At 45.9% G+C, this 27,660-nt stretch overlaps 1 protein-coding gene across 4 annotated transcripts in view; it reads right to left on the bottom strand.

Moving 5' to 3' along the window:
• MYH10 (myosin heavy chain 10) overlaps positions 1–27,660 on the bottom strand; it is an 84,198-nt gene that overhangs the window by 14,666 nt on the left and 41,872 nt on the right. For 2 of the 4 annotated variants that reach the window (XM_074555317.1, XM_074555318.1), the window contains 20 exons: positions 24,218–24,310; positions 21,577–21,640; positions 19,703–19,801; positions 18,098–18,241; positions 17,706–17,801; positions 13,987–14,105; positions 13,362–13,514; positions 12,798–12,971; positions 11,376–11,549; positions 10,530–10,644; positions 9,463–9,525; positions 6,931–7,124; positions 6,384–6,505; positions 5,917–5,986; positions 5,659–5,819; positions 4,971–5,079; positions 4,754–4,885; positions 3,590–3,796; positions 2,506–2,643; positions 1,910–2,033 (listed from right to left, as the gene is read on the bottom strand). In XM_074555317.1, coding sequence (XP_074411418.1) covers positions 1,910–2,033; positions 2,506–2,643; positions 3,590–3,796; positions 4,754–4,885; positions 4,971–5,079; positions 5,659–5,819; positions 5,917–5,986; positions 6,384–6,505; positions 6,931–7,124; positions 9,463–9,525; positions 10,530–10,644; positions 11,376–11,549; positions 12,798–12,971; positions 13,362–13,514; positions 13,987–14,105; positions 17,706–17,801; positions 18,098–18,241; positions 19,703–19,801; positions 21,577–21,640; positions 24,218–24,310 — 2,551 coding nt within the window. The remainder of the gene's footprint in view (positions 1–1,909; positions 2,034–2,505; positions 2,644–3,589; positions 3,797–4,753; positions 4,886–4,970; positions 5,080–5,658; positions 5,820–5,916; positions 5,987–6,383; positions 6,506–6,930; positions 7,125–9,462; positions 9,526–10,529; positions 10,645–11,375; positions 11,550–12,797; positions 12,972–13,361; positions 13,515–13,986; positions 14,106–17,705; positions 17,802–18,097; positions 18,242–19,702; positions 19,802–21,576; positions 21,641–24,217; positions 24,311–27,660) is intronic. The other 2 variants (XM_074555319.1, XM_074555320.1) reach the window with 1 other exon arrangement.

Below are 27,660 nucleotides of genomic sequence, written 5' to 3'. Positions count from 1 at the left end.
AGATGAGGAAACAGAAACATCTTGGTAGAAAACAAGGAGTGGGATCTGACAGAGCAGCTTGAGCTGTTAGGCCAGATAATCCCAGCCATCAACACCCAAAAAAGAAGATAAACCGTGGGCTGGAACAATTGCATGGCTTTGGAAGGGCTAGGCCAGACTCCAAAAATCTGCTGGAAAATGGCATAGCTTAAAGTAAACTTGAATAAACCATTTTACAAGAGTCTGTGCTGTTTAATCACGTCCCATCAATATTTAGCAAAACTCTGCAGCCCTGAGAGCTCCCTCCCAGGGATTTATTGTGCAGCTGGGATATCCAGCCCCAAGGAGCTCTCTGGGACAGGCACCCCCCAGCAGGGCACAGCAACCTCAGCTGTCACTGGGATATTCTCTGAAAAATCCCTTTGCAGGATTTCTTCTCCTGGGAAGCTGAGAAGCCTCAGAAAAAAATGTAAATAATAATTATCTGATTGCTTCTCCTGTGCTTGGCTGCTTTGGAATGTGGCTGGACATTGTTTATCAACAGGTGCATGTTTGATTGGTTTCCTGTGAATTGTTTTTTATTAATGACCAATCACCATCAGCTGTGTCAGATTCTGAAGAGTCAGTTGTGAGTTTTTATTATTCATTCTTGTTCAGCCTTCTGATGTATCCTTTCTCTTTCTTTAATATAGTTTTAGTATAGCATGAATAGAATAGAATACGATATAATGTAATGTAATGTAATATGATGTAATGTAATATGATGTAATGTAATGTAATGTTCACAGCCTCAGCCCAGTTCTAAGGGCATAAATGGCACAAATGTACAATAAATGGCACAAATGTACAATTTTGAGTGACAGCAGGAGTTCATTCCCTTGTTCAATCCCTTGTGGCTCCTCGGTGCAGGGATTTCCCTCACACCCTTTCCAAAGCTCCTGGACAGGATGGAAAGGGAGCCAAGGTCAGGAACCACCTCAGGGCCACCCTGGGCTGTTTGGGGTTTCCAGACAACCCAAGGTAACTCTGCTTTTCTCCAAGCAGTTTCACATTCCCAAAGATTTGTACTTTTCCCTCTGTTTTTACATGAAGTTCCTGATGAGTGACACTGACAGCAGTGTCACAAGACCCAATTTTGTAATTGAGAGAGTTCCCAGCAAACTGAATTAATTTTTTTCCCCAAATATCAGTGCCTAGCAGTGACAAGACTCTAGCAGAGAGACCTTAATGGCTTCTTCAGTCATCTCCAAGAGTAAATATCATTTTACTCTGCTTTCCTAGCCAAGAAATTGCATGCCTTAAATACAAGCTTTAATTTCCACTTCTAAGGCCATCAGTCTTGGACTAGCTCTGTAACCAAACACATCTCTCAAGTTCCTAGTCCTGATTTAAGCACAAAGCTACTCCAGCATTATTTTCCAGTGAGTAAAGCTTGCTTAGACCCACCTTAAAGAGTCTGAATGAACAGTTAAAGATAAGGCTCATCAATCACTGCTACCCCTGTTAGCTCAGCACCTGCCTGCACAGATAAGGTAAAACTCTGGCATCCTTCCAGAAGCACATCAGCCTCAAAATATGCACCAAGACAGGCCCCAACACACCAAGTGCAGGAAGCATTACCAAATTAGGGCTCAGAGAACAACTTTCTCTTTTATTTTGCAACTTTCACTTGGCAGCTCGTTAATGTTGTGCAGTATCTATAGTAATTAAAATAAAACAACACCAAATCAAGAAGGGTTGCATATGGGTCAGGTTTAACTTGTGACAACACTGGCAAAACAACCAGAAATAAATGGCTAAAGGAATGGAACCATTTTAGGTGGAATCATGGAATGGTTTGGGTTGGAAGAGACTTTAAAGCTCAGCTCATTCCTGGGGCAGGACACCTTCCACCAGAGCAGGCTGCTCAATAAAATAGAGCACTACAAACCTTCCAAATCAGTGATCATCATCTCCTGCTTGTTCTTCAGCTTGGCCAAATTCTTGGCTTTTTCTTCTTCTTCAGCCAGCTGAGAAGAGCACTCAGCAATCCTATCCTCCATCAGCTTCTTTTCCTGGGGAGGAGAAAGGAGAGGGAAAATAACTTCAACACAGCTTCCAGAGTCCCTGAGCAGTGCAAATAAAGGAATGTACAGAACCCACAGGGGCTGTCAGACAGCACAAGGTTCTATTACACATTTTGTTTCTGATACAGATCTTATTTCAAGTGATTGTCAATATCAAGGATCAATTGGAACTGTTTGGAACCATGAACATTTATTTTCCAAGAGAGACCTGCAATTCAGCACACAGCAGGCCTGCCTTTAGGACAGCACTGTTTGCAGGGAACAATGGCAGCTACAAACCATTTTTCCAGCTCTAAGATTTGGGAGAGTCATGAAACTGGGAAGAGTGCATGACAAACTCCCTCTGGAATGTCAGCCCAAACTTCTCTCCAGTGTCTCACACCCCAAAGGCGCCTCAGACCCTGTGACAGCAGCTCTGGGAGCTGTCCCTTGGCACCTCCACCATGCACACTGCTCCCACCTTCAGAAATTTGGAATTTTGGTCCTCCAGCAGCAGGATCTCCTCCTCCATCTTCTTGATCTTTGCTTCAGCTGTCACTTTCTCAAGCTGCAGCTTCTGCCGAGCTCCCTCCTCCTCATCAAGCTGTTCCTCCAGGTCCTGGGAACAGAGACAACTGCATCTGAGCATTTCCCAGGTTATCCAGGTGGTAACTTGGGTTTTTTTAACTCAGTGACAAAGATGTGTCATTTTGAAAAGCCTTTTGCCCTAACACACAGCAAACCCACATTTGCTTTGTTAGATTCATTGATAGGATGAATGATCTGGTGAGGAATGAAGGGCCATGGGATGCACATGGAATTTTTGATGCTCTGGATTGCAGCTTCAGGTGAAATGTGCTCTCTAGGAAACACAAACTCACTGCCACAGGCTTCACCCTCCTAATTCCAACTATAAAATAAAAAATCTGTAATTAATGACAGCCAATCAGATCAGGCTGATTGGTCAGAGGCTTCCCAGCACACTGCACCTGAATGGGGCACCTGGTGGAAAAACAGCAGGATCTGGGAAGAGATTCCACAGGAAACAACCCTCCTTATTTCAGTATCACAGCTGAGCCAGTTCAGTTATTGACACAAGAGTTAAAAAGCAATAATGCTCTGTGCTTTTGAGGGTTTAAGCATGATTCATTTAAATATGATTAACAGACATTTTTTTAATTGCATCAAAAGCTGTGAGAAGTGGAGTTTATTCCCTCTTCAACTACTTTTAATATTTTTCAAGACAGGTAAGTTCTCAGCTGCTCCCTTCTTCAGGGCCACCATTATTTAAAAGGAAGCATCTAAATAATCTGATTTTCAAAAACACCTCAATCAAGTAACGTGGAGGAAATGACATTGTCTTAGTGAAGTCAAAGGAGTCATTTCCTCATGATGTTCCCTGAATTTCAGTCCAAAAGGAACATTTCTCTCACAAGTGACATGAGGGCAGGGCAGGAGAGGAGAATCATTTTATTCCACTCAGGAGCCAAATTCCTCTGTCCTGTAGAGAAGTTGAGGGAGCTTTCCCATCCCACTTCCCCACCTCCAGTCACTGATAACCATACCTGGATATGGCCCTGCATCTTCTTCTTCTCATTCTGCAATATTTGGTTTCTTTCCTCCTCTTCCTCAACCCTGGACTCCAAATCATGGAGAATTTCTTCCAGCTCTTGTTTTTTGGCAGCCAAGCGAGCCCTCATCTCCTCAGCCTCTGCAAAGAGCTCTGTCTCAGCCTGGAGCTGCTCTGCAAGGATGTTCTTCTCCTCCAGCACCTGCAAATACAAAAGGCAGTGAAGCTTTAAAAATGATACTTCAGAGACTCTGGTGAGAGATTACAGCTGTGACAGCCACAGAGGAACTTCAAGACCACATTGTGCTCCAGTTCCTGCCTCCCATGTCCACATCCCACACCAAGGGCTTCCAGAAGAGGCTTTTGCTACTTTTATAGAGAGACATCTCTGACTGCCTCCTAACAATCTGCTGAGATGTTGAGATTAATTTAAATTTGAGGAAACAATGGCCAAACATCTACCAAATTGCTAACATGATTTCTTGCAGCACCCAGAATTTCAATTGTAGTTATAAACCTTAGTATGTATCTTGTTCATAGAATTCCTCTCACAAGGAGAACAAAAAGATAAAAGTTACAAAAAGACATAAAACTACAATATAATAAATAATTATAATTTAGCAGCAGTTCAGAGGACACCAGCTCTGGCTCCAGCAGCATTTCCTGCAGGGTGGCCGGGCAGTGCCATGGGCTGATCCTGGCACTTCTGGCCAGTCCCAGTCCCCATCCTTGTCACTGGAATGGAGGCACTGCCTGCCAGCCCTGGAGTGCCCCCACCCACTGAGGGTCCATCCATCAGCTCCTTGTCTCTCCAGGTGACACTGGAACTGCTCTTCCTTTATTCACCAAGTTTTTGCCAGCACAGAAAGCCACCAAAGATCTGCACAGCTGCCCCAAGTGTTTGCCCACAGCCTGCCCAGCCCAGGCACAGAATGACACTGCCACTGAATTTCTCCTGTAAACCAGGGAAGGCCACAAAATCAGGTTTTGTTTTGGTAACACGTTCCTGCACCCTATTCCACATTTCAGTGCTGTATCTTCCCATTCCACACTCCAGCAGAGTGGGAATCAGCTCACCTGACCCTCCTTGGCTCCCTCACATGGGACACAGCACAATAATCCATGTCCTGCATATCAAAAGCCGATCTTGGACACAAACCTGTTGATGTTTCCTTTCCATTTCCTCCAGCTCTGCCTCCACTTTTGTCTGTTTTTCTTTGACCTTCATCAGCTCCTCATCCTTGGCTTGAAGCTCTTCTTCCTGACGAGTGACCTGCAGAAGAGGCTTCACCTGCACAGGTGGGAAATGAAGATGTGAGAGCCAGCCCTCAGCTATTTATAGGTGAATGAAAGAGAAAAGACAGAACAGGAAGAACCTTGGTGAAGACTCTCCACCACTGCCAGTGCCTCAGCTTCAAATATGCAGCACAATTCCTCTGCAGGATTTTCAGTGCACTCAGTTGCTGCTGCTTCTTTGCAAAGGCCCTAAAGACAGCAAGAAGTTAAATAAATAGATGTGTTAAATACAGCTGACCATCATTTAATTTTTAGGTTACACAACCTTACAACACTTATAGACCATAAATAGCCTTATTTATAAGTTTCAGTAACTACAGTGAATTTATGAGTTCTTGTTCCTACAGAGTCAGAGCAAGAGCTGCATTCATCATTTCCAATAAAAAGTCTGTTTGCTCTTACTCTCAACAGGTTTTTTTCTTAAAAAGACAAAATCAGGATGGATTAGCTACTTTAATTTTTAAAAAGCAGCTTTTCAAAGAACTTCCTGGAACCTCCAGTGGGACAGGAGGAGAGACAAAGGAATTTGCAGCCACTGTTTAGGGCTGTGTATGCCACAAAGGCAAGAGCAGGGAAAGGAGATTTTCTTAAGGAATGAAGGTGCAAATTCTCCCCAGACAAAAATCCTCTTAATACCCAGGATACAATTACAGTTCCTCAGGCAGCACACTCAGAAAATCTCTCCTAAAATTCAAGTTTTAAAGCACAGCTCCCCATCAGAGGGGCTTGGGAGAGCCAAGGGAAGATCCAGTCCAAGAGCACACTCACTTCCTGGCCAGGTATCCCCTGCACACCGCCTGGAAGAAGATGATGATGTCTGTGATCTTCAGGTCCCTCTCTTCCTCCAGGTGTGCCAGGACTCCAGCTCGGAAGAAGATCTTGCTCTGTCCAATTCTGTACAAGTTGGGGTCCAGCTCCAAGGCCCTGATCTGAACACACAGGCAAGGGCGTTGTTGTTACACCAAGAAAAGGACAATTTAGGGAAATTTTCCAATGTTTAGACAATATTTAGCTATGGACACTTACCATACGCTCACAGGCCTGCTTACCATCCATGAAACCTTTGGGAATTGCATTGGGAGTGAGGATCTCATACCTGGAAGGCAAATGATAAAACACTTTTACATTCAGCAATAAACAATATGATTTTTAGTATAAACTTATAAATGAAAAAACACCTTTACACTCAGCAATGGCCAATGTGGTTTATAGTATAAACTTAGTGATTTGTAGCATGAACTACAGTAACCAAGTGCACAGTTAGGGAATTCCTCCAGGAATCTTTTCCAGCAGCCAACTTTGGATTGTTCCCCTTGCCTACTGCCTTCAGAATAAACTGCAGTAGTTAAACATATGAAATTCAAGGCCTCACAATCAGGTTTTGATTTTCTTTGAGCTGTGCTGGGGGAGAAGGGAGGAATGTGGGGTCTTCAATTATTTAAAAAGGAACTTTAGCTCCTAGGAACTGAAAAGGGTGTTGCTGCTGCTATTACCTCTGCCTGAATTCCTGGAACACAATCCTGTTTGGGAATCCCTGCCGACAAATCCTTATTCCTTCCAAAACCCCATTGCATCGGAGCTGATCCAGAACCAGGTGTGGGTCCAGTTTTCCAGCCTGGACAAAACAAAACACGGATTCTTTTAATTGGTATTAAATTAATTATTAAAATAGTTATAAAATGAATTTATATTATTAAATGATAAATTAAATTAATTAAATTATAAATTAATTAAATTATAAATTAAATTATATTATTAAATTAATTATAAAATAAATTTATATTATTAAATTATAAATTAAATACATTACAAATTAAATTAAATTCTATTATTAAATCAATTATTACAGTGGCAAAGTGTACTTTCAGTTGTTCAGGCCAGAAGCCATCTGGGTGAGTCAGGGCATGTGCAGGGAACTCTGAGTAGCCAGTGCCCAGTGTGACAGCCCTGAGTGGAGAGGGAAGGCCCGGGCAGGCCGCAGGGCTCAGGGTAGGTGAGACCAAGGAGAAGCAGGCACCAGGAGTGGCCTGCAGCCCCTACCCTCTTCTCGTGGTTGGGGATGATGCAGCGCACAAAGTTGGGGTTGGTGTTGCGCAGCGTGGCCATCAGCTTGGTCAGGGACTCCTTGTAGAGCTGGCCCACGGTGCGGAACATGCCCTTCTTGGTCTTGTAGGCTGAGCCAAAGGCCGTCTCCGTGATGCCCGTCACCTGGTCCAGCCCCACGATGCGATCCACTGCAGGGGACAAGAGGCAAGGGTTGAGCGGCCGCCCCGAGGGGCTGCCAGGGTGGCCCTGGTGGCACAGGAGCAGCAGCAGAAGCCGGGGACAGTGCTGGTGGGCGAGGCGGCGCAGCGGGACCGCGACACAAGCTCGGGGACCAACAGCCACAGACTCATCCAGCACACGAGTGCAGCTTCAGGAGGTACAGGCTGAGATATCCAGCTCTTTACCTGCAGTTCTACATGACCAGGAAAGCTGTTTTGTGTTTAAATCACTTTGTACAGAGGTAAATGCCAGTTCACAGGCAGCTCTCTGTCTGAGTCCTTACAGTGCACAGTGTTCATGGGGTGAACATTTGCAATTACACATCTGTGCGTGAAAAGTCACTTATGACAATAGAACAGGTTAAATAGAATAGCTTAAACCTGACTTTACTTCATAGAAATAGTTTTAATAGAAATTTCCAGAAGAGTTGGAAATAGTGTTATTTCAATGATAAGAGGGAAAAAAGTGTCTGCCAGATTTGTGCTCAGCTGCTATTTGGGAGAGTTGTTCCCACTTTTAAATACATCTGGAAAAATCTCCCCGCCCAAAAGACAAGTTTCCAACCAGGAAAACTCCACACCAAAGCACTTCCAAGCTGCCTTTAATAAAGCATCAGAATAGAGACTTGTCTTTGATTTTTTGGAACATTTTGGGTAAGAATCTCAAGGGTTTGTTTTTCAGAAGCACAATTAGAAATGTGAGTGCCATTATTAAAACCTTGAAGGTGATTCCATATGCAAGTCAAGAATTGTTAAACAGTTCAGTAAAAGATATACAGGTGGTTTAACACCTCAGTAATTACAGCTGGTGCTTCTCAGGACTGAGCAGATCCCAACATTTGGGGGTTCTCCATGAAATCCAAGCTGGGCAGCCAGAAACAAGAATCTATTTGTAGGCTACATCTTCACTTTTGTCACATTATTTTCAAATTCATTTAAACCAAAGCAGAGGGAATTATGCTTTGCTACTAGAATTATCTGACAAGTAAGGGACACTATTTAATTTCTTCCTAATATTCAATTGGTCAAAGGTCTATTAAAAAAAAGGAAAATTAAAAAGCAGAGAAATAAAGGGCAGCAAATCTGAATAATCAGTTTTAAGTCTTGTGTGTAGAGCAGAGCCTGGATCCTCCACAGGGTTTTGAACACAAGAATTAAACTTATTAAATTTGGAGAAGTAAGTAGGTGGTAAGGTGTTTATAAGGTCAAATCCCAAATATTTGTTTCGAAGCAGAATTTAGTCCCAAATCAGACATGAGACAGAGACTACAGGAGTCAGTTTTCTAGAGAATTAAATTATTGCCAATATTAGAAACCTGCAGCCACAAGGCCCCACTAAGGACTGCAACCACTCAGCTTTATTTCACCTTGTACTTCCTACAATTTGGCACACAGATCTGATCCTGCAGTTTTGTGCTGCTCCCCTCTGTGCTCCAGCTCTAGGAGGGTGATTTATGTTCGAAACAGGATGATTGGAGTTAAACGTGAGCTCTGCCTATAGGTAAAAGCATGAACTGCATGGCTGGGCCACCACCCCTGGCTGGAGCTCCTGGGTCAAAGCTCTGCAGGAATTCCTTTAGGAATATCCCTGGTTTCCTCAAGGATGGGATCTATCAGGAATGGTGAGAGATAAACCCAAAATCTGAGGGCACAACCTTCACATGCCTGTGCTTCTACACTTGGGGAGAGGAATCCAAGAAGGATGAGGAAATTGAATTAAATATCTAAAGTGTCTTCAAAGATATTCCAAGTGCACTTCTTGATTTCTCAATACCCCAAAAAACATCTGCAGCTTATATAAATATTAAAATTAATAGGCTTTTAAACAAAAGAACAATTCCAACAAGAAGTTTATTTCACTTTCTACCCCCACTAAAACTGCAGCACTCATCCTGATACTTCAAAACATTCTTGAGCTCTCCTCCCAAACTGACACAGCCACGTCCTAAAGATCCCAGAGTTTTGTCAATGTTGGACTGCAGAAAGAAGCTTGATAGTGTTCCAAAGCTTTTGCATTCTCTCAAATGCTTGCAGCTACCAGAATTGTCACTTTTAGAGGCAATTCTACATCTCCTCATGGAACCAGGAAGCAACAAACCTTTTCATCTGCAATGCAAAACTGGAGATGCTTTGTGTGTGTGCAGCAGCAGCTGGACAGGAATGCACTGGGGGCCCCAGGGGGGCTGGGGGGGGTTTACCTAAATTCAGCATGAAATGAGAAGTTCATGCAAGCCTACGAGCAAAAATGGCTCTCCTGGAGGTACAACAGCCCTGCCTTTAGTAGGCCTAGTGTTTTATATCCATTCACCTGGTGGCTCATGAAGACCAGAAATATTGTCATAGAAACAGGCTCTCTGAATATTCTGAATCTCTAAGGCAGAGAAACAGCAGAAACACAAAGACAGAAGAGCAGATACACAAGACACTTGAGTTAGTAAAAACAACAGGTTCATCAATTGCAAACACACTTCACTGTGCCACAACATATCCCATGCACATCTCAATGGTCTGTGGGAAAAGGGTGTGAGGATTTGGAGCAAAACACAATTGCTCTGTGGGAAAGGGGCAGATCCTCAACCAAAAAGTTCTTTACAGATTCATTAAAGCTGCTCTCTGTGGCTGCCCAAAGAGGGAAACTCAGCATTAACCTCCAGCACCACCTAAATCACAAGCTGCATTTCCTCCTCAAGTAACAAACTGCAGGGTTTATATCCTGTGACATGTAAATATACACTGTGATGTTAAAAAGTAGAATAGAAAAGTCCCTGCTAAGTATTTATGTGGCTATTTCTGCTTTTTGGAGTCATTTGGTGCAAGTACTGATAAATACTTGCAGGTGATGGGCAGGTAACCTGGCTGAGCAGCAGTGTGCAGCTAAAACAGGATTTGATTTTAATCTCAGCACTGCTACAGCTGCTATTGCAATGAATTTTAGGAGATGTGGATTTCCAGAGCACCACCCACCACTGCACAGGAAATAACTGTGCTGGTGTTCACAGACAGTGTTTACAGTGCTTTACCAACAGCAAGAACCACTCCAGCTGTTCACACTCAGGACTCCACTGCAGCAAGCCCCAACCAAGAGTTCTGGACAAGATTCCACATGAAATTGGACACAGAGAAACAAGAAATAAGTGAGTATCAGTTCCAGTAATGAACATGAGAAGCAGCTACTCAGAAATGGTACATGTGCAAGGGACCAGAGGTGCAACTCAGCTTCCTTGGTGGACTTTGGGCACTAATAAGAGAGAAAATGCTGTAGGGATTTACAATGGAGAAGTGGAGGGTGAGGAAGGAACAGGCATTAAAAAACCACCCCAAACAACTCATCCAGCAAGGTGAAATCACCAACGATTGTGCTCAGAGCTCTCTTACCATCCTTCCAGAGCTCAGCCACAAATTTATCCGAGGACTGGTGCAGGAGCGTGGCCACGTTGTCGTTCAGGGGGTCCATGTTCTTCATCAGCCACTCATCTGCCTTGTAGTCCACCTGCAGGTCAGCCAAGGGCTCAGGCTCAGAGCAAAACCAGCTCCAGGTTTCCATTTCTCAGCATCAAACATCAGAGGTGCTTTCCTCTCACTGCCCAAGCTCAGAACCACCAAGGCTGGCTCCAAGCTCAGATCCAGCCCTGCCTGGTGCTCACATTTGCTGGCTGAGCCTCCTTAGGACAGCTCAAAGTACCACAATTGGCTTTTGGAAGAGTAAATGGGGTTTTCTTCAAAATTCAGCAATCTGACTGCTTTCTTACTGACAGCTGGGTATTTATTTGCTGCCCACTTTATTGCCAAAGTAAGTTTCATTGTGAAGATGTAAAACCAGCTCTAGGATAGACACCAATTACTTTATGTAAATTACTGGAGAGTAAACTAAGGATGTGCTGCAGCATGATTTTTTAGAATTTCTCTACAGTATTTACATTTAAACACTTGGTTCTATACAGAAAACAAATTATCTTTAAAGGGCCCAACCTGTGATTTCCAAATAAACCCCAGCTCAGCAGCTAAAAAATCACTGACACCAACCTGGGTTTCATCCCAACCCAGAGAGCCCTAAAATTCTGTAATTCCCTACAGAGATTCCCTGAAATCTCTGTAGACCAGCATGGTTCTGCTCCAACCAAGGCAGAAGCTGTCTATTTTTGCATCCAGGCTTTGGCAGGAAAACAGAGAACTTTTCCCCAAACCAACCTTTCCAAATAGAATTTAATGGTGAGCCCTTACCTTCCCTGCATAGTGAATAATGCAGAAGTCTGCTTTGTCCTTTAGCTGTCTTGGCTTTTGGAACTTGGAATGAGTTCCTTGCTCTTGGACCAATTTCTCCACAAATGTCTTGTCAGTAGCTTTAGGGAACCAGCATTCCTCATCCAGCAATGCCAACACACCAGGAGGATTTGCCTGAAAAGCAGGTAAGGAATGTGTTCATGTTTTATAGATGTATATACATATATATTAATTTTTTTAAGTTTAATATTTCCAGTGCACCACTGAACATCACAATAAGGGTAACCCAAAATACTCCAAGGCTTATTTCAGTTAAAACAAGCTGTGGGAGAGTCCAGGTCAAGAAGGATGCTATGGCTGACTCAAACAAACTCATTCCAATATCCATGGGCACACCACTGAGCTGGTCATTGCTGACCAGAGCCTTGCTTTGCAAAGGTTTATACTTAAAAGGTTCTGAGGGAATGCAAAGTTCACCCATTTGGTGAGAGATGTTTCCATGTACCTGGCATCACACTTACAGAACAACTGGGAGGGTACAGAGGTTTGCTTTGAAGTTAATAAATAACTTGAGGTGTTTTAGGATATTCACCTAAACATGTGCACACTGAGGGCAGCCACACTTGTCCCCTGAGGCTTTTTGGAGGAGGTTTTACCTTCCAAAGAGGCAGAACTTTCTCAGTTCCACACACAAAGTGCAGACCTTTGGTAAGTGAAACCAAATTTCCCTTTTCCCCCAGGGAAACAGGAATGCAGCTTTTCTGCTGGTCAGGATGCACAGCAGCACTGGGAGCTCCCCTGCACCCCAGGATGCACAGAAACAGGCAGGAGAGTACCTGCACTGGCCCAGGTTTCATTTAAAAGGTTCTGAGATGGACAGAACAAACTTTCAGGAGTCTCTGTTCTCCCCATCTGCTCCTCAGCTTCCATGGAGCCAGAGGAGGATGTCAAAAACCACAGTGACTAAAACCACTTTTAAGATCCTGTTTTCCTATTTACAAGGCAATTTTCTGAGGGGAAACTCTACACAAAGTTTCAGGAATTTTGCTATTGATTTCCAATGAAGGAAGCCTACCACAAGTCTTGGGAAAACTTTCTACACCAGAAAAAGCTCCTACACCACAATGGCACAGTTTAATGACACTGACAGGATTAATGACTTCATTAGTACTAGCGGAAAAGGTATAAAAATAGCAGCTTCATATCTTGAGCTCAGTGTTTTACACTGACATGAGGGCAAAATCCCCTCTAGATAAATCCTTTTATTAACAATACACAGTATTTTAGATTTGAGCTTCAGCATTCCAGTTAATTCCCTTTTAATGACAGCTCCACAAAGAAATGTCTTATTTGCAGGCAGCAAAAGACACAGTCAGCACTCCAAGCTCTCCTCCTCAGAGCATTATTCATGTGCAAACTTACAGGTCTTTCAATTAAGTCAATGCAAGGCTGCAGGTCCAGGCCAAAATCAATGAAGTTCCACTCGATGCCCTCTCGCTGATATTCCTCTTGCTCCAGGATAAACATGGTGTGGTTGAACAACTGTTGCAGTTTCTCGTTGGTGTAGTTAATGCAGAGCTGCTCAAAGGAGTTCAGCTACAAAACAACATCAGCGTTCAAGAATGAGTTAGTGACAAGGCACCGCAGATCTGGGAGGCAAAAATTTGACTTTATTAGGAAATTCTCCAAAACTTTGTGAAGTTCAAATGTAACGCAAAGAAAACTGGAATGCAATTCTACCCATCTCCCTGACGTAAATTATAGTAGGAATTACTAAATTATAGTAGGAACAACTACCACACATAACAAAGGATTAAAGATTAAATTATGATTTTCTGGCACTGTAACTTTGGGCTGTCAAAGCCTTTACACCCCAAACCAACCCCTCGTGTAACCTCAGACCACGCTGCTTTCGGTGCCTCTGCAGCTGCCCTGACCCCACAGAAACAGGAAAAGGAAAACCTGTGCAGCGACATCTCCCTGTACCTCGAAGATCTCGAAGCCAGCGATGTCCAGGATGCCAATGAAGGAGGCTCCCTGGCGCTTGGTCCTGTCCAGGGCTTTGTTGATGCGGTGCACGAGCCAGCGGAACAGGCGCTCGTAGGTGGCCTTTGCCAAGGCTTCCACTGCAAAGTCCGCCTGCAAACCCAAACAGGAACATTTATTTACCCTGGAAAAGCCATCAAAAGGACACAGGCATGGATGTTATCACAACTCAGTAAAGGAAGAAGCCGGATGGAGTTAATACCAGTGAGGAATGAAAACAAGCAGTAGGAATGGTTTGGAGTTTGATCAATGTTAAGAAAAATTTCTTTCTAAACTGCTCCATAAAAACAAAAGGTCTCCAAGTATTTGATAATGTCACAACATGAAAGGATGAAACCAGGAGAAAGTCAAGGAAATGGAAAAGTTTCTTCTACTCTACAGATGATTTTTACCATATAAGAACATTTCACAAAGACAGTGAAGCTTTAAGAGAGCAGCAAACACTCAAAGCCAATTGTCTTTGTTAGGAGCTAATGAGGACGAGGCAGCTTCCCTCGGCCTTTAAAGCACCTTTTAGAGCTCACCTGTTCTTTGGTGTGGGCTTTGTGGCCCTTTCAGAGCTCACCTGTTCTTTGGTCTGGGCTTTCTGCACGTAGTCCCGGCCCACCTTGATGCGGGGGGTGAGGATGGCGCGGGTGAACTCCATGACGTTCATTCCCAGCAGGTGGCAGAGCTTCTGTGCGACTGCGAGGGACACACGGATACAGGGACACACGAACAGAGGGACACAGGGACACAGGAGCACGGGAACAGAGGGGCACAGGGGGACAGACGGACATGGGGATATGGGGACACAGGGTCAGATGGACACGGGGACGGAGGGACATGGGGAGAGAGGGACAGAGGGACACAGGGAGAGAGGGACAGAGGGACAGAGAGACAAAGGGAGCACTGAGACCCTGCCCTGACACCTGGAGCAGCTCCTCACCAGGAGGTGGCATCTCAGGAGCCAGCATAGGTGCCCAGGTCAGTGCCAGCCTCGGGGGCTGTGTCCCCAAGGCTGGCAGAGCTCTCCACAGGAACACAGCTGGATGTGCCTGGGGAGCAGGGAAAGGCTGGAATTCATCAGGGGTCAGCTAATTAACAGCTCATTTAGATCCCTTTTCTGATGCCCAGGAAAAAAGGACAGGATTGGGACATCACACATCAAATCCACCATCCTAAAGGTGCCTTAAAACCTGGCTCAGGGCAGGCAGCTGTGCCAGCCCAAAGCAGGGCTGTGCCACCTTGTCGGGGAGCTGAGCACTCCCCAGGCCAGCCTGGCACACTGGGAGGTGTCCCTGCCATGGCAGGCGGCTGGAATAGGATAATCTTTAACCCAAACCACCCTGGGATACCAATATTTCACACAGAATAACACTACAGGCAGCAGGGCACTTCAAGAGCAGGAGCCTCCTGATGTAATTTCATTATTTAAATGTGCATTACCCACCCCAGCCCTCCAGGCTCCTGCTGCATCAGTCCCTCCCCTGAACACGAGGCCCAGGAGCTTGGGTGTTTGTGACTCCACACTTCTAAAAATGACAGTGACACTGAAGGTATTTTTAGGTCCAGGGAAGTGTTGCCCTTTAGCAGGAAGCTCTCCACACCACCCAGTAAGAACTTGGCCCCTTATCTTTATCATCTGATAGCTTCTTTTACTGTCAAAATGAAAATAAAAAGTTGTTTTTTCAAACCAGCATTGGAAAACAGATGTTCATACTAATATAAGTGAGGTTTTGCTGCATTATTTTTTCTTTAGTATTAAGAAAACTATTATTGCTCTTTAATGTTGAGATTCTCTGTCTGGCCATATGCTCACTAGAAGGGTTCATGACCTGACACACAAGCAGTGAGATCAGGGGAGTGTCACAAACTAAGCACTCCTTCACTTGTGCCACAAACAGGAGCATTTCTGGGCTCTGAGCACACAAATCTGCACCAGCACATCAGATAAAAGTCACAACCTCAGGCACCAAGCAGGAAGTGCTCTCAGGATCTTTAAAACAAACAAATAAAACAAGAACTTGAAAATATTAAGTAGCCAGGGGATGTTGTAAAGGATATTGCAGTGCAAGGAAGGAGGGCCCAGAGCACCCCAAATACCACACTCAGCTCCCTGCATAACCCAGGGGCTTGGAATTTATTGTTCCAGCCTTTCCAGTCAGTCATAACTGTGCTTCAAGTGAGAATGATCCCAATAGACCACAGCAGGTGAGATCCCAGTCAGTGATCCCAGTCAATGATCCCAATAAACCACAGCAGGAGGTGAGATCCCAGTCAATGATCCCAATAAACCACAGCAGGAGCAGGTGAGATCCCAGCCAATGATCCCAATAAACCACAGCAGGAATGATCCCAGCCAATAATCCCAATAAACCACAGCAGGTGAGATCCCAATAAACCACAGCAGGAATGATCCCAGCCAATAATCCCAATAAACCACAGCAGGTGAGATCCCAGCCAATGATCCCAATAAACCACAGCAGGTGAGATCCCAGCCAATAATCCAGAGCAGGTGGTAGAAGAGACCTCAAATATCGCCCAATTCACCCCCTACCACAGGCAGGGCACCTCCTTGTTTGTTTGTAATGAGAAAGGACAACTTAAAAAGTGGGACTGGAGAAAACCTTGATGTCCTGACCCATGTTTTATTACTGCTGGGGTTTGGACAGAAAGTTCTGAATTAATTACAAAGCCAAGATACTGAGGAGCTCCTGTCAGAGGTGAACATGAACTTTATGAGGTTGCTTTGAACTTTTGCCCTCCCCGCTGCAAGGTCCCCTTCCCAACCTGGTGATCATGAACTGACTCTCCAAGCACAGCTTCTCCATCCTCCTGAGCCACAAAGGCTCTGTGGCTGCTCTGATAGCTGTACTTGAGCCCAGGAGTTTTTTTATCTCCATTTCCCATCTCCAGGGGAGAATGTGCTTGCCATGTTCTTTGAATGGGTTCCCATCTCATGCCCACACAAACTGCTCCTACCCACAGAGGAAGTGCCTGACTGTGTCACACCCAGGCTCTGAGCAAGGGCAGTCCCTGCAGGAACACCCTGATTTCTGCAGAGAATGCAGGGAAACCCTCACAATGGGATGTGACAAGAAAAGATAGATCAGTTACCCTCAATTCCTTCAGAAAGATGCAATAACTTAAACCATATCACTAAATTCTTAAACACAAGAGGGCAAAAATATGCTTTAATTGTGATCTGAGCCTTTCATCCTTTTGGCTTTAGAAGTCAGAATTTTGGATCCAGTACTATAAATATCCAAGAGTATCAATGTATTTATAGTCAGTGTTGTAATTCAGAATTGATGTCTAAAAACCAATAATAATGCAACTAAAGACAGCCAGGAAGCATCTGTGTCTTTCCACATCACACCTTCCACATGGACATGACCTGGGTGAATTCTCTAAACCAGCAGGAAAAGCCAAAAAAATTAACCCCTCACCCACCTTTTCTCCCCATTGCAACGCAGAAAGTGCCACAAGCCAGGTCAGTAACTACTGACCTTTAACCTGGGCAGCACCATTGCCCTCAGAAAGGACAATTTTGGGCTTTGCAAGTGACCCAGGTGCTCAGGAATTTGGGGCAGCCACAGAATGAGACCAGACAAGAAGGTGAGCTGTCCATGTCAGCAGCTCCTGGGAATGGGGGTTCCCCTGCCTCTCCACTGATGCCAGCTCTCCAAACTGCCTCTCATGAGAACATTTCAAGGGCTGGCACTGCAGCCTGCAATAAAAACCTCAAATGTGCCTCTCAGCAGCTTTTTCTTTTTTTGGGGGTGGGGGAAGAAATGTATCCTTCCAAATGCTGATTGCATTGCAGGCACTGATAAATTCAGTGTCAGCCACACTGCCAGGACACTCCAGCAATGAGCCTGCTCTAAATGCAGCATTCCTGTCCTCAGCCACTGCACCAGGGAAGTTGTGCTTGGCTCCAGGGCTCTTATCATTGGCAACAAAACTGCTCTCAGCAACCAAAGCAAACAAACTGATTTAAGCATGAACTTCTTGCTAGGGCTTAAATCTTTGGAGAGAGCAATAAACAAGATTACAACCAAAATACTTGTTCCAAGCTTAGCAGCAATGCAAACAGCATCAATTCCCCTGATGGACATTGCATCTGTCTGCAGCAGGAGATGGAAAGGAGAGGTTTAGGAATTGTTTGTTGGTGCCATCAGCCCAGAGCCCTCCCAAGGATGCTCAGCACTGCTCTGTGCTTGCCAAGATTGCTCTGGACAGGGCAGGGTAGGCAGACAGCTCAGCACAAGCCCAAGGACTCCCCCAGACATGGGAACTCACCAGTGTTCTCTGGCATGGAGGCCTGGTCTGTGTTCCTCTCCTTCTTAAAGGAAATGTTTCCAAACTGCAGCACTGAGGACACCACTTTCAGCATGGCTGTGATAACAAGAGACATTGCATCAGTTCCATGGCACAGGGCTCAGCTGAACACATTTTCCTCCTGTTTCTTGTGTCACTCTCCTTCCAGATTGCAAGGAGAAAGAAGTTCAGGGAGGAAATACAGTTTGTACTGTGCTTTTTGGGCAAATGGCTTGAATTCAACTCCAGTTGGAGTTAAGCAAACATTTTCTTCAGGCTGTCAGAGACACTGAAGCAACATTAAATTTGGTGACACTAAATTAGCAGAGTGTATGTGTGTGAGAGAGAGGGAAAAGGACCCTGGAATAACTTACACAAGATCTCATCGTGTGAAAAGCCCATGATATGCATGGCTTCCATTGTCTCCTGGAAGTTGTCCTTGTCCTGTTGCCCAGGGATGGGGATGTAGCCATTAGATAAAAATCTGTAATTGTTAAATCCCTCGAGCAGCAGGTCAGCTGTGTTGGAGGAAGGGGAAGAGACAGAAAAATAACTCAGCAATGCTGTTCACACCCACCCGTGCTCTGTTCTCACCCAATTCCCCAGCTCTCCTTTGGGAAACCAGTCCCTCAGAAATGGCTACAAGCCAGGAGAGCAGCTTCTGAAACCCTAAAAATACAAGTGCACCTCCCAAACTGAGGCCAGACAGACTCTCCCTGCAGCGACCTCCACGAGCTCCTTAATGCATTAAACCAGCCCCAGAACAGTGCCCAGATCCATCTCAAATCCTCATCTGGAGTATCTTAAAAGGAAATCTCTACTGAAAGGTACAAGACCCAGGCAGAAATGGAGCTGGGGATTGATGACCCTATCAAGGATGCTGAGCACAGCTTATCTCCTACAGAATGAGTGGACCAGTTCTCTGAAGTCTCTATCTTTATGAGCTTCACTTATCACAACCCACCAGGAACTCCTAAGGAGGGGAAAAAGCCCCAAACAGAGCTGAGATAACCACCCCTGCACTGCCATGGCTTGAAGAAAGGCCAGGGTTTCATTGGATTTGGGTTCAATTTCTCTGTAGGCTGGAGGAGATGGGGCTGGTTGTTTCCAGCTGGGAACTTTGCACTCCAATCCAGGGATTCCCAAACTGGGCTTTGGCAGGGAGGAGACACTGCCTTGGAATGGCAGAGTGGCTCCCCAGCACATCTGATAAAACTCAGTGTCACAGACACATTTTCTGAAAAATCCTTTCATTAGGATCTTTTCTCTTGAGAAGCTGGGAAGCTTCAGCTTCTCCATGTTTTGCTACTTTGGAATGTGATTTGGAGAACTGTTTACCCAGCATGTGAAATTGTTCAATAACAGACACCTGTGTCGAGGCTGTGAGCAGTCACAAGATTTTATCCTTTCCCTTTCCCTTTCCTTTCCCTTTCCCTTTCCCTTCCCTTTCCTTTCCTTTCCTTTCCTTTCCTTTCCTTTCCTTTCCTTTCCTTTCCTTTCCTTTCCTTTCCTTTCCTTTCCTTTCCTTTCCTTTCCTTTCCTTTCCTTTCCTTTCCTTTCCTTTCCTTTCCTTTCCTTTCCTTTCCTTTCCTTTCCTTTCCTTCCCTTCCCTTTCCTTTCCTTTCCTTTCCCTTCCCCTTCCCCTTTCCCTTTCCCTTTCCCTTTCCCTTTCCTTCTTCTGATGAAATCCTTTCTTCTGTTCTTTTAGTATAGTTTTAATATATCATTTCCTTTTAATATATCTATCACAAAATAATGAATCAGCTTCTGGAACATGGAGTCAAGGTTCTCATCTCTTTCTTCATCCTGGGACCCCTGCGAACACCAGCACAACCCAGCAGTGATTTCAGGACAAACCTACCCGGCCTCTCCTTTTAGAGCTCACCACTCACAACCACAGAATAACCCAAACCCACCCTGTACCCTTGAAACAACAAACTCAGCACCCAAGAGGTGTCAAAGGGACATTCCCAGCTTACACTTGAGGTGCTCTCCTGCTCCAGCCAGCAGCTGGTAGAAGATGTGGAACGTGCGCTCGTCCTTGGCCTGACGCACGGCTCGGGACTTCTCCAGCAGGTCTGGGGTCACCTGGAGTCAAGGGCCACCTGCAATCCCTGCTTCAAAATCTACTGAGAGCTCCAAAGCAGGCCAGGGAATCAGTCTGAGACCAAAGAGAATTGTAGGAGTAATGTCCAGAGCTGCTGGGGCTGCCCCTGGATCTCTGGGTGTGCCTAGGGCCAGGCTGGACACCGGGACTGGGAGCACCTGGAGCAGGGGAAGGTGTCCCTGGGGCAGTGGAGGTGTCCCTGGGGCAGTGAGAGGTCCCTAGAATAGGGGAAGGTGTCCCTAGGACAGTGAGAGGTGTCCCTGCCGTGGCAGGATGGACACTGAGGTCCCTTCCACCCCAAACCAGGCTGGCATTCCGTGACTGGACTTGGTCCAACATGGACTTTAGTGACTAAATAAGATATTTCCAGTTGGTAGAAACCCACTGTTCATCTCAGCCAATTCCTGACATTTCCATCCCTACATTTCCCTGCATCCCCTGCTCCTTGTAGCCACCACTGCCTGGACCAGCTGCTGGTCTGCCATGGACCAGCTGCACTTTTGCTGAGGGGGAGCTCCATCCTTCTCCATCATCACTTCTATTGAGGTCCCAGCTGAACTCCTAATCCCAAAAGGCAGCAGCTGCTGAACTCAGAAGTCCTTTGTTATCCAAAGTGCATTTGCCATTCCTTCCAAGCATTGCCTTTCTCCATAACAATCCACACTGCCTTTCAACAGCGCCCAGATTCCATTTCTGCAGCAGGTAGTGCCTGATTAGCTGCCATGAGCTGTAATCTTATTTCATTTTTTTATTTCTTGATATCCTATATTGTAAAGCAAATGCAGGAGAGGGATATGAATTGACAATGCCAAGGATGGGTTCCTGTGATGAAGAAGAAATTCCCCAAGAGTTAAACCCTCCTGTTTTCACAAAGCTCTGAGCAAAACAATTCATCTGGACTTTCCTAAAGGCTGCCTTCATTCCTGTGCTGTGGTGAATGAAAAAAAAAACACTTATTGCAGCATATTTTGAATAACTATAGATCTTTCCCAGCCTTATTGGGAAATCACATTTTCTGACAATTCCAAACACTTAATGTTCAGATCAAGCAGTTTCAAAACACAGGAACCAAATGGAAACTTAACTACAGCATTGTTTATGATCAATATTCACTTCATGTTGTTTAGCAAGACTCCCAACTCCATCCTTTTATGACCACTCCACTGCTATTCTCCCAGAAAACTCAAAATTACATAATACATTTTCAGCACAGAGAAAACAACTTCAGGGAAGGGCTTTCAGTGCCACTATTTTGACTTGGTTTTACACTCATAAACAAGAACAACTCTTAGAGCTAAAACTGAATACGCTTTGGTATTAATTACAATTAATGAAGCATAATAGAAGGCCCTGTGTTACTGAACCTTCATGGTAGCCAGAAGAGCTCCTGGCACACACAGAGGCTCAGCTCCTCCTCAGGAAGGCGTTGGGGATTTTCAGAAATGTTCCCAGAAAAAGCACATTTCACATGGTTTCCCTTTCTAACACAGCCTGGCTTTAAGGCCAGCCTGAAAACCCTGCAGGTTCCAGGGGGTGGGATTTGGGAGTTTAGGATTTCTGAGCACACAGAAGCTGCTGAGTTTGTGATATTTGAGCAGTTATTTTGAAACAAAGGGAGAGATGGATGCTGTCAAAGGAATGTCCAAGTGTGGCAACATCTCACTGCATTCCAGTGAATTCTAGGGTTAAAAGCAAAACAAAGCAGGGCAGCTGCCTTTTGCAAGGATGTGGCAGGAAAAAGGATACAGGTCTCAATGTTGGCCCCAACAATGTAACCAGTGACATCAAAGTTAATCCTGATGAATTTGCCCTGCAAAGGAAAGAAGATTTTTTCATAAGTACTTTGGTTTTTTTTTTTTTAATTAGAACAATGCTGTCCATACCAGAGATAACCCAAATACACTCATGGCCCAAGGATTTCCCAGGTTCAGAGGAAATATTTTCCCTTCCATGGGCTCACTCCAAGGGAGCACACTGCACACAAACACCCTCCAGGATTGGGGAACTCCTAGGGCAGATTTATTTGGGATCCAAACCCCTCTGAAGGTGAGGCTGCATTTTCCCTGAGCAAACACTGTGAGGTGGGGAGCAAGGCTGGGATTCCAGGTGTGCACATCTCTGGGGCATTTTCTGGTCCTGCTGGCCCAAAGGATTTCTCCCTCCTTTTCCAAAAGGCCTCCATGGTCATCTAAGGGCTCAATTCACCATCACAGCACTGAGCCCAGGGCTTTGGAAAAGCCATATCAGAGGGAAGCAATCAGGGCTGCCACATCAATCCAGCAAGGCCACTCTCATGGCCAATACAAACCCAGAGACTGATGATCTCCTGGAACACAAGAGAACTGCCTTTGGTAGAATAAAAAAGGGGAAAAAATAAAATACATTGGCCACTGGGCTTCTCTGAGTCCTGCCTGGGTTCCCAGGAGCAGGGCAAGGCTGAACCACCTCTCACCTTGTGGGAGGACAGAGATTTCTAAATCAGGTTTGGAAATGGCTGTTAAAGATGATTTTTTTCTGCATGAGATGAGACCATCTGGAATGAATTATACTGGTTCCTTTATGAAAACAGAGCTGGAGCCATCAGAGTGATTATGTTCATGATGGAAATGCAGAGCTCAAAATAACACAAACCAGATGCTGACATCTTTTAGGGAAAGAAGTATTCTCATTAAGTTAGTACAGCCTCTGATGGATTCAAGACAGGTAACAAAGGAGAATCACTGTGCAGTGAAACCTGTTGATGTTATAAATCCTGTACCCAGCTTCTATAAGCATCAGGAAACATTATAAATAACAGGGCTGTAAAATTAAAAAAGCTGAATTTCCACAGAACTGTGCTCTCCCTCCTCAGCTGAAGGGGCTGATGGATTTAGTCATACAGTTTTCCAGAGTTCTTATCATGGAGTTGAGTTCATGCATTATAAATCCAAGCAACTGTTGAAATGTCAAAGGCAGACAAGAAATCTTTCATTTGTTCTGTAAATTTTAGTGCTGTTCTCACAAGCAAAATGATTTAATACCTCCTGAACACTTTTGAAGTTGTACTAAAAACATCTTCCCCCTGAAATAAGAGATGGCTCTTTTTTTCCTTCAAAGGAGAGGAAGTTCTAAGAAGTGCTAAAAAGCTATTTATTCATCCTGAGCTCCACCACAATTTTTAAAACAATAGAACCCATCAGAAGTGGTTATCAGCCACCAAAACACTGTGAACAGCAGGCAGGGACCCAACAAAAACATGGAGCAGCTACAGCAGTGCCTGCCACCTGGGCCAGGTCACACAGTGGCCTTCTGACTTTCCTGCAGTAAATCAGGACATTGAGATGGGTTTTATGTGTGCTTTTGCAGAAATTCAGGATGTTCTCTCCAACCCAAGCACTGGATAAAGCCACGGCTCTGCACAGGAAGGCTGCAGGCTTTGCCAGCCCCATGGGTGCCCCAGTCCTGGGCACCTGACAGCAAGCCAGCAGCATCTGTGCACACAAGCCCAGCACAGCTCTATTTGATAGATTGTGAGCTGCTGTCAGCTCAGGGATGGCTAGAGTCAGAATAAAATCCCTTTGCCAGGAGCCAGCGAGAAGGTACCTTCAGTGAGCCCAGAAAGCAGAAGGCATTGGAAGGAAACCTGGATTCATGGGGGATGAGGAGAGAGAAATGTCCTGATACAATCAGAGAACACTTGGCACAGGGCATTTCTGCAGCAGCAGCTCTGGGATCAGGGGCACAGGCTGTGGGATCAGGGGCACAGGCTCTGGGATCAGGGCACAGGCTCTGGGATCAGGGCAGAGCTCTGGGATCAGGGCACAGGCTCTGGGATCAGGGCACAGCTCTGGGATCAGGGCACAGCTCTGGGATCAGAGGCACAGGCTCTGGGATCAGGGCAGAGCTCTGGGATCAGGGCACAGGCTCTGGGATCAGGGCACAGCTCTGGGATCAGGGCACAGCTCTGGGATCAGGGCACAGCTCTGGGATCAGAGGCACAGGCTGTGGGATCAGGGCACAGGCTCTGGGATCAGGGGCACAGGGTCTGGGATCAGGAGCACAGGCTCTGGGATCAGGGCACAGGCTCTGGGATCACGGCACAGCTCTGGGATCACGGCACAGCTCTGGGATCAGGGGCACAGGCTCTGGGATCAGGGGCACAGGCTCTGCAGGGATGAGGTGCCCAGGCTCTGCAGGTGCCCAGGCTCTGGGATCAGGAGGCTCTGCAGGTGCCCAGGCTCTGGGATCAGGAGGCTCTGCAGGGATCAGGAGAGGCTCTGCAGGATGAGGTGCCCAGGCTCTGGGGTCAGGGCTCTGGGATCAGGAGGCTCTGCAGGGATCAGGGCACAGGCTCTGCAGATGCCCAGGTTCTGGGATCAGGGGGCTCTGCAGGGATCAGGGCACTCACAAAGCGGGAGGAGTTGTCGTTCTTCACGGTCTTGGCGTTGCCAAAGGACTCCAGGATGGGGTTGGCCTGCAGCAGCTGCCTCTCCAGCTCCCCCTGCAAACCACAGAGACACAAACACAACACATTTACCCAGAGCACAGGGCCCAGGCGCTCTGCCTGTCCTGCAGTCACCTCCCCGGGTGTGGCAGTGCCACCACCTCCAAGGGGATTCTCATCCTGCCCTCACTCCCAAACCTGCAGCTGCCTCCATCCAGGGGTGAACGTGGCTGGATTTGGGTGGTGGTTGTTTATCAAAACACACAGAGACACACACAGACAGAGCAGGGACCAGACAGGACTTGATGGATGTTGAATGTCACTGAATATGGGAAAGAAAATTCACATTTAGGGCTAATGAAATCAGGCACAGACATTTGAGTGCTTAGGGAAGAAAGCAATTTAACTAATTTAAGGTTTTAGGTTTAAACTTTGTGCTGGCAACACAGCTATCTCAGAACAGCTATTTCCAATTTCAGAAATACCTATTTTCAAGCTTATTTTCAGGTGAGTGAAACTCCCCTTCAGTCAGCCAGACTGAAACTCATCTCATTGCATCACCTCTGACCTGGCCACACCAGCACTGAGCAACCCCAATTACAAACACTGCTTTCAAATTGCTCAATCCAGCCAGCATTGCTCAGGGTGCTTAATGCATTTGTTAAATGCTTCTGTCAGCTCTGGCCAATGAGTTTAGAATTTGAAGTACTTATCTCAAGGAAATTTCACAACAGCTTTTACAAGTTCTGTCCATGAGGAGGTCTGGTAACAAAAAAAGTCTGTGCTGCTTCCAAGAGCCCAAGAGGCACAAATGTACACAGGAAACTATATAAATATATTGTCTTCTTGCTCTGAAGGATGGTGTGGGGAAAAAAAAATTAAGTGAACCTGTCTGGAATGTAGTCTCCAATCTGACATTTGTGTTCATGAACCTGCTTTTTCCAATTATTTATAGTCCTGGTGAATAAAGGCCCAGATCAAGCATCAAAGAACAGGAAGCATTAAGTCTCTTAAGGCTTCCACATGGGGTCAATTCTTAGACAGGAATTTTTAAAATTCACTACTTAACACCTAAAAGAGTTTGATTTGTATATTGAAATATATTTCAAGCTCTCCTGGAAATAAATGGCTGCACCTTCGTTAATGTGACCTCAAGTTATCTGCTCAGAAGTTGCTTAGTTCCAAATGTTGTTCCCTTTGGGACAACACATTCCCTAAATGCTGGGGTGGGTAAGAAAGAATAAATGCAGAAGGAATAAATGCAGAAGGAATAAATGTGAGTCCCAGCCCAGAGCAGAGCCAGCAGTGCCATGGCAGGGCTGCCAAGGTGACAGCTTAAAAGCATTTTTAAACTCACAAAAAACTGGAACTGGAGAGAAACTGGATGCCTGTTATAGCCACTCTGTGCTGTTATATTCTCCAAATTTCCCAAGTAAATGCCACAGAGAGCCTGGAATGCTCCCACCTCCCCTCCCCTCTCTCAGCTCCTGTGGGCACACCAAGACCCAGGGCAGCATTCCCTCATCAGCACTGCTCCTGGGATAAACCCACAGTGCCCAGCCAGGGCAGGGAGTGTGGCACAGCTGGCATGTCCCATTTCTGTTATTTCAGAAAAGAAATGCCCTGAGTGCCCAGTGAGTGCTGCATGGCATGGCTGTGTGCCACCAGCACTGTCTGGGCTGGGAGGGCACAGCAGGGCTGGATAAACCTGGGATAAACCTGGAATAAAGCAGCAGAGGATGTGGATAAACACATTTACCCATGAAATGCTCTGGCTGCTCCTTGCTGCCATCACCCTGAGGGGCTGAGGGAGCAGGGGATGCTCAGCTGAGGGTGAACACCACGGGAACCAGCAGAGCTCAGTGCTGCACACACAGACCTGTCCCAGCCCTCACTGCGCAAAAGGCTCCTAATTTGGGGGGTTCCTCTCTCCAGGCACTGCTTTCAGCCAAGCCCAACCCTCTCTGGGGAGGGCTCAGGCACTGAACTCCAGCTTGGCCTCTGGGCACAGCCCCTGCACAGCATCTCCTCAGAACTTTTGGAAAAAGCAGAATGGGAACTGTGGGAGAAGTGAGGGCATGCAATGGCTCATGCAGCACCACGAACACAGGGCCAGGAAATGTCTCAGTTCCAGAAAAGCAGCAGCAGCAGCCCAGGGGCTGGCTCTGGGGAGGCCTGGGGCAGGCAGGGATGCTCCATGCTACTCACATACAGCAGGGATCCACTCTGCACTTCCAAGTGACATTGAAACACAGATGTTAATGATTCCATGCCTTATGCAGCATCAACAGCCTGGGATTAGCATTTTCCACAGCCACAGTCAAAATGTTCACCAGCAAATGTTTCATGTCCACCCTGGCACCCAGCTCCAAGCAAGAGGAGGGTCCAACCAAACACCACTCTGTCTATTCTTGGACTTGACAAATATTTGAGTAAAAACCCTTAGAAGTGACTGATGTGTGCAAGGAGGGAGGATTCAGTGTCTCACTGGGAATGTCTGCAGCTTCTGAACAGGACAGCACAGCCCCACAGCTGGGTCTGACTGCACCACACACTCCCAGGGCATCACAGCTGCCCAGGCACTGCCTTTTGCTCCCAATAGATCACACCTGAAGGTCCCTTTATTATTTCCCTTTGCATTCATCAGCTCCAGAGAAATGCAAGGGGGGAATTCACCCAGCTGAATTAACCCTTCGGTTTCCATGGCTGGTCACACCCATGGGAGCTGGGACAAAGCTTTGCTTTATTTAAAAGCTCAAAGGCATCCCTTATCAGCTCGGGTTAGACTGGGGCATTTCCCCTGTGGCTGCAATTGTTTGTTTATCCCTCCCCACAGTCCTGCCCTCAACCTCCACTTAAGCCTCCTCCAGGTGAGCTCCACCTGGAGCCCTGCAATCCCTTCTGTGCCCCAGAAATTGGGATCAGACAGAGCAGGGGATGGGGAGTGTGCCATGGGCAGGGGATGTGCCCAGCACTCTGCCAGCCTGGGCACTGACAGCAGCTGGAGCCCACATCAGCACACTTCACTCAGACCCCACTCTGCTTACACCACCTGTCCTACAAAGGCTGGGGAAATCCTTCATTTCTCAAGGCTTTTGGTTATGCCAGGCCTTTCACACTTGAGATCAAAGTCTTCACTGGTGATTTGCCAAGCTATAAAAGTATTCAGACAAAGCACTTAATCAAAAGAATTTTGTAGCTTCCATTAATCAAATCTTTTATTTAGTGCTTTGTTTAATATTTACAAAGTGTTCTGCACTCTCTCAGCAGCACATTACCCAATATACACAAAGTCATGGCTGGAGAGAGGGCAAACCTTTCATTTCAGGGCTCAAAAGTGCTTAAAACCTTTGCAATAAAAGTAAAATAAAAGTAGTTAAAATCGTTTGTAATGCTGAGAAATTCAC

This window comes from Zonotrichia albicollis, chromosome 19 (assembly GCF_047830755.1).
Source record: "Zonotrichia albicollis isolate bZonAlb1 chromosome 19, bZonAlb1.hap1, whole genome shotgun sequence".
Taxonomy (NCBI): Eukaryota; Metazoa; Chordata; class Aves; order Passeriformes; family Passerellidae; genus Zonotrichia; species Zonotrichia albicollis.
The sequence above is the reverse complement of the archived record's forward strand: the minus strand, read 5'-3'. Positions and strand labels throughout refer to the sequence as shown.